At 48.5% G+C, this 11,049-nt stretch overlaps 1 protein-coding gene across 1 annotated transcript; it reads right to left on the minus strand.

Annotated features, from left to right (window-relative positions):
- Window positions 1-219: 219 nt before the first annotated feature.
- Eif3i (eukaryotic translation initiation factor 3 subunit I) lies at window positions 220-11,049 on the minus strand. The gene is made up of 11 exons (XM_036179427.1): window positions 10,967-11,049; window positions 10,781-10,873; window positions 8,611-8,698; window positions 7,001-7,066; window positions 4,072-4,221; window positions 3,867-3,994; window positions 1,818-1,928; window positions 1,610-1,699; window positions 1,268-1,341; window positions 482-574; window positions 220-382 (listed from the first exon to the last, which is right to left on the minus strand). The coding sequence occupies exons 1-11, from the start codon at window positions 10,967-10,969 to the stop codon at window positions 301-303; spliced, it is 978 nt and encodes a 325-aa protein (XP_036035320.1). The 5' UTR covers window positions 10,970-11,049; the 3' UTR covers window positions 220-300.

Below are 11,049 nucleotides of genomic sequence, written 5' to 3' on the forward strand. Positions count from 1 at the left end.
CAGAAAAGGAAGGAGGAAGGTTCCCAGACCACATCAGCCTGAGTCCCTCCTTAAGCACTGGCCGCTTGAAAACGTTGAAGTGCCTGCTACCCAGGCTAGCCCAGAGCAATTCGGAGTCGACATGCAGAGGAAGGCCTGAGGAACAGTGTATTCCTTACTGTCAGCCTGCCGGGGGTCAATGAAGAGGACGGACAGGCTGAGAAATGTCTGACCAGGAACTATTTTCACAAACTCCTTTATTTCTCAGAGTCTGAAACCCTCTGTGAGCAGCCTCCCCAGTGTGGATGGAGATCCAGCTTCTTAGGCCTCAAACTCAAACTCAAAGTACTGTGGATCAAAGTAATGGATGCGGACATAACCGTCTTCACCACCGCTGCTGTAGCTGGAAGGAGATGGACAGGGATGGTCAGATGCTGCTCGGAGGCGAAGCCGAGGCAGCCAGACATAGCAAATGGGCAGAGACCCCCCGGCCACTGAATACCTCTTGCCATCAGGATGAAAGGCAACACTGTTGATAGGTCCAAAGTGGCCCTTGACTCTTCCAAACTCCTCTTCAAAAGCCAAATGGAAGAACCTGGAGGAGAAGGTGGGCAGGAGACAAGTTATTTAGTCTCTATCTCCTTCCAAAACACTTGATGCAGGATTCTGCAAAATGAAGACTGTTGAGGCAGTATTCTATGTAACAAAATTAATAAAGCAGAGAAGTTAGGATAAAGAAAAGAAACAAATGAAGTTATAGGAAGAGTACCTAAATGTCTGCTTCAGTAGACAGCAAACGCCAAGTCCTGACATGTGCTGGGCAGTGCTCTCAAGCTTACTAAATATTAATTCATTTACTTAATCTGCACAAATTTCTGAGGTAAGCACAATACTCCTGTTCCATTAAATGGTTGAAAATACTAGACACACAGAAAAAGACCGCATCATCTAGGCCCTCAGAGTTCATGATCTCTTTTGTTTAGAAACAGGTGAGCTAGGAGCTGGCTGAGGCTAAGGATGACATTGAACTCATGGACCTCCATTTCCCAAATGACAGGAACTGTATTACAGGCTTGGGGCCACCACCCATTGGTAGTGCCAGGGATACAACCTGGTGTGCTAGGCCGGCACTTTAGCCAGCTATATGCCCAGCTGAGTTCATGACCTCATCTGCTATATGAGATATTTGTCACACTCCCTATGATCCTTCATGTTCAGGAGGTTTGTGGTTATTCTGAAAGGCATCTTCCATGTGAGTTCAACGTGGAAGAGCTTGCTTCCCCTTTACCTGGCTTCAAACTTGCCAATCCTGGTGGAGGTTGTGGTTACGTCCATGGCTTCCTGACCACCTCCCAGCACCACCTAAAGAAAAGAAAGTTCAGGTGCAACCAGGACTTATTGACCACCCTTTGTCCTCTGCCAAGAGCTCCCGTTCACAGGAGGAGGATCTTCAGGGAGGGAAGAGCAGCCATTTCAGGTGCCTCCTGCTCACTTGCCTGGGCTACCCAATCAATCTGCACTTTAGCAATGCTACGAGTCCCTCTCTGCCTGACACCATTCCCCCAACATTTACAGCCTGATTGTTGGGCAAACACTCCAAAAGCAGGAAGCCTGAGTGAGGTCTTCTTACATGGTCATAGTTGGGAGAGAGGGCAGCTGAGTTGACCGGACGTTCTGTTCGGAAAGTCTTCTGATGTTCAAGACTTGTGGAGTCAAAGAGCTGGAGAGAGAAAGGGCGGGCAGGATCTGTGATGGGCACCTTTTTGGGCAGGTCACACTGGGTGAATGTGCATCAGGAGGGCAAGGAGAGCTCCAACAGAGACCTTACCCAGGCTCACCTTGGCTGTGTTGTCCTTGGACGCAGTGACAAACATGGTCATGTCTCTAGACAACTGGATGTCATTGATCTGCCGAGAATGCTCCTTAACATTCACCAACACTTCCCCAGACTGGAGGAGCAAGAGGGAGACTGACTTGTGGGAGTCCTGAGCCACTAGTCCCCAGAAACCTGGGACAAGCTAGAGTTTCCATTTTACCCCTTCCTTACCTCCTCAATCTAATGCCGCCACCCCCCTTGCTTTTGGGACTGACTGACCCCAAGTGCTCTATCTCTAAGCAGTCGTGGCACACGACTTTAATCCCAGTACTTGGGAGGCAGAGGCAGGTGGATCTCTGTGAGTTCAAGGCCAACCTGGTCTGTAGAAGGCATTCCAGGACAGTCAAGGTTACACAGAGAAACTCTATCTCAAAAAACAAAACAAGGGCTGGAGAGATGGCTCAGAGGTTAAGAGCACTGGTTGTTCTTCCAGAGGACCTGAGTTCAATTCCCAGCAACCACATGGTGGCTCACAACCATCTGTAATGAGATCTGGTGCCCTCTTCGGACCTATAGTCATACATGCTGTATACATAATAAATAAATAAATCTTAAAAAAAAAATCAAAAACAGTATGTATATGAATATGTGCCTGTGTATGAAGGGTCAGTGCTCACAGGTCAGAGGACATCGACTCCCCTGGCACTGGAGTCACAGACAGTTGTCAACTGCCTGATGTAGGTGCTAGGAACGGAACTCGGGTCCTCTGCAAGAGCAGCAAGTATTCCTAACCACTGAGCCATTTTTCTCCATGAAGCTGTCTAACTAAGGCTAGCCCTGAACTCACTCTGTAGCCCAGGGACACCTGAAACTTTTTTTTCTTTTGTGGGATATTTTACTATGCCTGGCTGGCCTGGCACTGGCTATGTAGACCTGAAACTCAGATCCACCTGCTTCTGCCTGCCAAGTACTGGGATTGCAGGTGTGTGCCACCTCAGCTTGCCTCCAGCCTGGAACCTTTGATGCTGGTGTTTCACTGGTCCTATCTGTCACCCAGCTAGGTAACAGCTAGACCACCACACCCAACCTGTAAATGTATTCTTTCCCCTTCCTTTTGATTCTCACATCCTCAGTTCTTGGTATTCAGGAATCACTCTACCTTAGATTCCCAAGAACCTGGACCTGGAGGTGTACATCCTTCTAACTCCTAGTATTGTGTCACTGTCTAGAACTCCACATCTTCATTCGTACAACTAGTTCAGCTCTATGCTCCAAGCTGTAGCGGCAGAACCTTCCAAAGGGCAAATACTATAAATAACCCCACTGCCTAGAGAAGAATCGGATCCTCACCTTCTGACACTCAAAGATGTTTACTCTGTAATGCTAACCACAGTCCTGGGCATTGCTGTATCTCCACTCCTTATACTGGGGATTGAACTCAGGGCCTTACACATGCTAGGTAAGTGCCCTTCTACTGGGCTATACCTTAGATCTTGTTCCTGATATTCCTTTCGCCTACAGAACACTATTCTTCCTGCTGGAAGCTTTTTTTTTTTTTTTTAAAGATTTATTCATTTTTATTTTATGTGTCATGAGTATTTTGTGTATGCGTATGTGTATGCGTGCGTGCTGCGTGCATGTGTGTGTGTGTATGTGTGTGTGTACCATGTTTGTGTCCAGTACTCAAGGAGCCAGAAGATATCTTGGAATTAACAACAGTTGGGAGCTGCCACATGGGTGCTGGAACTTAAGTCTTCTGTGAGAGTAGCCAGTGCTGTTAATCACTGAGCCATCTTCTCTAACCCTTGGAAATTGGACTTATTTTTCACGACTCCATGTACATGACACCTCCTCTGTAAGAATACACTCTGGATTTAGTTGAAACTCTATGGTGGCATAACTACAGCATGACTCATGTACTGGCTGTTTGTGAGCTGGTGGCTGAGTCTCCGTTTTCCTAGGAACCTCATCCAGGGTCTAGCACTCTCTAGTGACAGGGAAGTGTGTATCTGTAACCCTGTTAACACACCTCCAGACACCTGATGCCATCTGGCAACACTTAGCCCCTTACCTTGGCACTGTACTGGTTGAGCTCTCCACTCTCATGGCCCGCAATGATGCATTCCCCCAGGGGTCCCCACACAGCACTGGTGATCTTGGAGTCATTGCAGGGGATCTTCATGTAGGGCTCATTGCTGTCTGTACACAGCAGCAGAGGTCAGGCCCTGGGATCTGAAGCCATATCCCCACCTCAGGCCCCTGGTCCTAGCCCTCACCGATCTGGCTTGGATCTCGTACATCAAAGAAGCTCACAAAACACTGGTACCCCATCTGCTTGTCTGTGGAGAACATGATGATGTTGCCCCCAAAGTCAAAGCCACAGGTGCGGACAGCTGAGTTGGTCTTCAGTAGAGCCAGCTGCTTCCCTGGGGAGAGGCAGAGTCTAGGTTACGCTGGTCTAACATTATCCCAGGGAGGAGCTACTACACTCACCTACCCAGCCTCATAGGGTTCCTGCCCTGACACCTGCAGGCTCGCCTTCCCACTGCTGCTCTCTGGCTGTCTTTCTAGCCCCATTCTCCAGCACTTCCTCCTGAACCCTGAGATGACCATGGCTCTACCAACAGTGGGTTCCCAGCTATGCCTCCCTCTCAGACTCCATTTCTCCTGTGTGTGCCAGCACAGAAGCAGACACCAGCAACCACCCACAACCAGATGATATAATGCCCTCCCCTCTGCCGTCAGGTCTTCAACTGCCTGGGCCTTGTTCAAACTCACAAGTCCGCTGTTCTGCCCTGTTCATCAGACTCCTCAGTGTGCCAAGTTTGTTTGTTTGTTTGATTGATTGTTTTTTGAGACAAGGTTTCTCTGTGTAGTCCTGACTGTAGACCAGGCTGGCCTCAAACTCACAAAAGATCCGCCTGCCTCTGCCTCTCGAGTGCTGGGATTAAAGGAGTGTACCACCACTGCATGGCTCAGTGTGCCAAGTTTTACAGAACAAAACCAAATTCTTTGAAGAACTTAAATCCAGACTAGCTGTTCCTACAGAGGACCCAGGTTCAATTCCCAGGACCCACAGGTGGCTCACAGCTCTTTAACTCCAGACCCAGCAGATCTGATGCTTTCTTCTGGCCTCCATGGGCAATACACAGACATGGTGTGTACACACACACACACACACACACACACACACACACACACACACACGAAGGCAAAACACCCATACATGTAAAATTAAAACAAACAGCTGTGCGGTAGTGGCACACACTTTTAATCCCAGCACTCGGGAGGCAGAGCCAGGCAGATCTCTGTGAGTTCGAGGCCAACCTGGGCTATCAAGGGAGTTCCAGGAAAGGTGCAAAACTACACAGAGAAACTCTGCCTCAAAAAACCAAAACCAAACCAAATAAAACAAACAAACAAATAAAAACCAACCAACCAAGCAACCAAACACCAAAACTTGGACTGGAGAGACGGCATAGGAGTTGGGAATGCTGGCTGTCCTTCTAGAGGTTCTGAGTTCAGCCCCAGCACTCCCCACATTGCAGCTCACAACTGTCTAGAAGTATAGTCCTATGGGACCTGATTCCCTCTTTTGGTGTACAGATATACAAGCAGACAAAACATCCATCTACATAAAACACATAAATCTCAAAATCAACAGAATAACTTTTTCCCCCCAAGACAGGGTTTCTCTGTGTAGCTTTTTGGAGCCTGTCCTGGAACTCGCTCTGTAGACCAGGCTGCAGAATGACTTAATCATAATTGGTTGTGGTAATATTTTGTTTGTGCTCTAACAAATAAAGCTTGCTTGGAGACCAGAGGGTAGGGCCAGTCACTAGTTAACCGCAAGGGCCAGGCAGTGGTGGCACACACTTTTAATCCCAGCACTTGGGAGGAGAGTGATGTAGCTGGGCTGAGAGAGGAAGGTGATAGGGAGGGTGGACACAGGAGCCAGGTGCCTTTCTCAGTCCGAGGACTCCGAGAGGTAAGAACTCTGTCTAATTGCTGCTGCCCTGCTTCTCTGATCTTTCAGTTTTCACCCTGATATCTGACTCTGGGTTTTTATTATAAAGACCAATTAGGATTGGTGATTTTTGTGTTTTTATCTTTTAAGAGGTTCCCGCCAGGTGGCGGCAGCGGCGGCGGCGGCGGCAGATCTCTGCAAGTTCAATCTGGTCTACAGAGTGAGTTCCAGGAAAGGCACAAAGCTACACAGAGAAACCCTGTCTCAAAAAACACAAACAAAAACAAAAACAAAAGACAGGTTCTCACGATATAACCTTGACTAGCCTGGAGTTTTATTTTTATTTTTTCTCTCTCTCTGTCTGCTAGTTTTTTCAAGATAGGGTTTCTCCGCAAAGTTTTGGTACCTGTCCTAGATCTTGCTCTGTAGACCAGGCTGGCCTCGAACTCACAGAGATCCACCTGCCTCTGCCTGCCAAGTGCTGGGATTAAAGGCATGCGCCACCACTGCCCAGCTAGTCTGGAGTTTTATATTACTGTGTTTGTTTCTCCAGACAGTTTCTCTCTGTAGTCCTGGAACTCATCTTATAGACCAGGCTGACCTCAAACTTGGAAATCTGCCTGCCTTTGCCTTCAAAGTGCCGGGATCAAAGGTGTGTGCCACCACCACTGCCCGGCAGAGTTTTGTATTTTAATTATTTCATACGTGCACATAACAGATTCTGATTACTCTAGCTCCCTCTGTATCTCTGCCACGTCCATCCCTATCGGTCCATCTCCCAGGTCTGTGACAAATAGCTTCAGACTCTAGTTTCATCTACCCTACCCCAAGCTAGCCGGAAATTTTCCATTCTCCTGCCCCAGCCTCCCAGTGCTGGGACAAGGTGTGTGCCATCACACATAGTTGGTCCTAGCCTTTTACCTGGACATCCCTTGCCTTCACTCCTGCTTGACCAAGCACTTTGCTGCCCATAAGAGCTCCAGCTTTCACAAGTTACCTTGAGAAACCTTCCAAGGCCACCCATTCCCCACTGTCCCTCTCCAGCCTTCCTTGAACATGGCTTATTATCTTAAAGTAAAGCTTCTGTCCCCAGCTAACTTCCTGGCTGTTTTGTTTGTTGTCTCTTAATCTGTAGACTGGAAACCATCTATCTCTGGTTCCCCCGAACATATGAGCTTAGACAGGTACACTGCGGTTGGTAAATTCTTGCTGAAAAGTGCAGCATGGCGCAGACTTACCTGTTTCACAGTCCCAGAGACGACAGCTGTTGTCAGCTGATCCAGTAAGGACATGCTTGGTGTCCCCTTAAGAAGGTGTTAAGAAACATGACAGGGAGAAACGGCACAGGTTAACAGCACTGGCTATTCTCCCAGAGGACTCAGGTTAGATTCCCAGCACCTACATGGTGGCTCCCAATTCCAGTTACAGGGGATTCAATGCCCTCCTCTGCACTCTGGGGGTACCAGACATATATACATGCATACATATAGACATACATACATGCACGCATACATACATACATGCAGGGAGGCAAACCATTCATAGACACAGAATAAAACAGGATGAGGGTTGGAGAGATGGCTCAGTGGTAAAGTGCTTGCTGTATAACCATGAGGACCTGAGTTTGGATTCCCAGACCCATATAAAGACTCAGATGTGCCTGAAATCCCAGTGCTGAGAGGTAAAGACAGGAAGTTCAGTGACTTGATGGACAAGTCTAGCTATTCAGTGAGCTCCACAGTCAGTGAATGGTTATGTCTGGTTTTTAATCTCAAAAGAGTAGCGGTGGTGATACGTGCCTTTAATCCCATCATTCAGGAAACAGAGGTAGGCAGATCTCTGAGTTCCAGGGCAGCCTGGGCTACACAGAGAAGCCCTGTCTCCAGGGGGTGAAATGGGAGGGACTGGGAGGTTGGAGAGATGGCTGAGTAAGCACTTGATGCTCTTCTAGGGGCCAGGTTAGAGCCCCAGCACCCACGGCGGCTAATGACCATCTGTAATTCCTGTTCTAAGGGATCCAGTGCCCACTGCTGGCACTGCACACATGGGACACAGACACAGATACAGGAAAAACACCCATACAATTACATCTTCTAAAAAGAAAAAGGAGGCTGGGGATTTAGCTCAGTGGTAGAACGCTTGCCTAGCAAGTGCAAGGCCCTGGGTTCAATCCTCAGCTCACAAAAAAAAAAAAAAAAAGAACAGAAAAGAAAAGAAAAGAAAGGAAAGGAAGGAGAGAGAGAGAGAGAAAACAAGCCAGGCGGTGGTGTTGCTTGCCTTTAATCCCAGCACTCGGGAGGCAGAGCCAGGTGGATCTCTGTGAGTTCGAGGTCAGCCTGGGCAACAGAGTGAGTTCCAGGAAAGGCGCAAAGCTACACAGAGAAACCCTGTCTTATACAAACAAACAAACGAAAGAAAGAAAGGAAAGAGAAAGAGAAAGAAAGAAAGGAAAGAGAAAGAGAAAGAAAGAAAGGTAGGTAGGTTGAAGAGACACCTGATGCTGACTTCTGGCCTTCCTAAGTGCATGGCCTGCATATACAGATTCATCACACACACACACACGCGCGCGCTACATACACACAAAAGAAAATCACTAAGTGCACCTGAGCCCATGTTCCCTTGGAAGCCATCTAAAGTGTCTCCCAGTTCAGCCCCAAAGGGCCTTCCTTCTCTCTCACCTCAGAGTGCTCTGACCTTTGAATCCAGAACTTAAACTTGCCCTGTTTCCCCAACCAATGAGGCAAAGGGAGTAGGAAGCCTTATTCTCTGGAGCACTATACAGCATGTCAAACTCCCAACCTCAAAGTCAGCATCTCCAAGGCTGGCTGACCCATAGTAAAAAGGATACAGTCAGCATCCACACACCACACAGCTCCAGTATGGCCCATGTAGGTGCCCAGCCTCTCGCCATTCACAGAGTACCACACATTGACGATCTGCAAGAGTAGAATGACAGGGTGGGTCACATCTCAGAAAAAGCAACAGCTCAATTGGCCCTACAAACCCTCTGTAGACTCTAGCCAAGCCAAGTGTTTCCTCTGTTCATTTATTAGAGAGCTGATAGAAGGTCAGCTCCTGGGCTCTCCTCTCTTCCTAAAAGTAAGCAGTATTGAAACTAGGCCTGCATTAGGACCCTCAGTATCTCCTGTCTGGACTCAGCATCTCCCTGAACAATCAAAGGCAAAGGTGTCCTAGCCAACTGCGAACAGATGGCAGAAAGGATGTGTGGGCTCTCCTGCTACTTTGTCCTTCTCACTGTGATTTTAAATTCAGTGTTTTGCCCTCTGAACTTTTTTTGAAACAGCATTTCTCTGTGTAGCCCTTGCTGTCCTGGAACTCACTGTGTAGACCAGGCTGCACTCAATTCGGAGATCCGCCTGCCTCTGCCTCCCAAGTGCTAGGATTGAAGGTGAGCACCACCACCACCACAACCACCGCTGCCAAGCTAATTTTGTCATCTTTAAAAGGGCTGGAGAGATGGCACAGAGGTTAAAGAACACTGGCTGCTCTTCTAGATGACCTGGGTTTGATTCCCATAGCCACACGATGGCTCACAACCACCTGTAACTCCAACTTCAGGGGATCTGATACCCTCTTCTGGCCTTCTCAGGCACCAGGCATATACATGCAGGCAAAGCACCCATACACTTAAGATAAACAATTTATTATGTATAAAATACACATCTTAAAGGGCAAGGACAAGCCATGTGTGGCAGCACACACCTCTACTCCTAGGACTGGGAGGCTGTGGCATAAGGGCGGAGAGGCACAGGCCAGCTCAGAAACTCCAATAAAATGCCTATGAAATGTAAAATGTAAGTGACTAAAACATACCAGGTATGATGAAAAACCATTACAAGAATGATCTTATTTGATTGAGGGAGGTACTTAAAAGTTCCATGGGTTTTTTTTGTTTTGTTTTTTTGAGCAGAGGATCAAACCCGGGCCTTGCGCTTGCTAGCAAGTGCTCTACCACTGAGCTATATCCCCAACCCCAAGTTCCATGTTTTATTAAAAGGGAAAAACTGTAATTTAGAAAGGTCACATGTCATATTCAAAGTCACACTGCTAGCAGTACAGGAGTTAGGACTCACATCAAGCTCTGCCTTCAGACTACTCAATGCTGGGTTGGGTTTTTTTTTGTTTTTGTTTTTTTTTCCTGAGACAGAGTTTCTCTGAGTAGCTTTGGAGCCTGTCCTGGAACTCGCTCTGTACACCAGGTTGGCCTCGAACTCACAGAGATCCGCCTGCCTCTGCCTCCTGAGTGCTGGGGTTAAAGGTGTGTGCTACCATTGCCCGACTGTTGTTGTTGTTTTTTAAAAATTTATTTCTATTTTATGTGCATTGGTGTTTTGCCTACATGTATACCTGTGTGAGGGTGCCGGATCCTCTGGAACCTGAGCTATAGACAGTTGGGAGCTGCCACGGGGTGCTGCGAATTGAACCGACTACCCACTGTTAACCATCAGTTAACTGTCTCTATGTGCAAATGCCTCTTTCAAAAGGCAGTACACAAAGAGACTGTGCACCAAGCATCAACATGAGAGTGAACCAAGTCTAGGACTACGCCTCACTAAGTTCTACATCTTTTTCCTCTTCCCCTCTTTCTCTACTTGGTCAGGGATCCAAACCAGGTGCATGCTAGCCACTCTAGTATGAACTACAACCCCAATCCCCTCATGATGACACAGCTCACTGCTCGTGGGTCAGCTTTATCCTCCAAACTCTCGAGGTTGTCCGTTCTGGTTCTCCTCATCCTCGAGAGCTGATCCTGTCCCAGTCGCCCTACCACAGTCTTATTTTCCTTCTCCCTGGGTACTCTTGCCTATCAAGCATCAACTTATCTTAGGTCTCCCAGGCGGACTGCTGTCGCTACCCTACCCCGCCCGGCACCGGTGTTTCCTGCTTTTCAGTGGAACTGCCCTCCGGCGGCAAAGCTTGTTCACCCACCCTCCCGGTGCGCACTCGCCCCTCCGGGCGCCCCGCCCGCGCGCCCGCCCGCCCTCGCGGCGGCTCACAGGGTCTTTGGCCACGGTGAAGAGGAGGTCTCCTTCGCGGTTGTACTTGATCTGCGTGATGGACCGCTCATGGCCCTGCAGCAGGATGGGCTTCTGTGGGGACACAACGGGAGTGTCAGTGCCAGGAACCCCGTCCCATCCCGACTGGGGCCCCCCAGACCGCAGCACCGCATGCCTGGAACTCACCATCCCGGCGGTGACGCGAAGATAGAGGCAATGTGAGTAGGACCGGAAGAGGATGAGGGTCAACTTCCGGATGCGGGGACTCC

This window comes from Onychomys torridus, chromosome 2 (assembly GCF_903995425.1).
Source record: "Onychomys torridus chromosome 2, mOncTor1.1, whole genome shotgun sequence".
NCBI lineage: Eukaryota > Metazoa > Chordata > Mammalia > Rodentia > Cricetidae > Onychomys > Onychomys torridus.

Excerpts from the sequence above, each read along its gene's own strand:
- Eif3i (XM_036179427.1), bottom strand. Across the intron at positions 3,995-4,071 it reads ACGAGATCCAAGCCAGATCG|ACAGCAATGAGCCCTACATG; the intron begins GTGAGGGCTAGG and ends TGCTGTGTACAG. Across the intron at positions 383-481 it reads TTTCATCCTGATGGCAAGAG|CTACAGCAGCGGTGGTGAAG; the intron begins GTATTCAGTGGC and ends ATCTCCTTCCAG.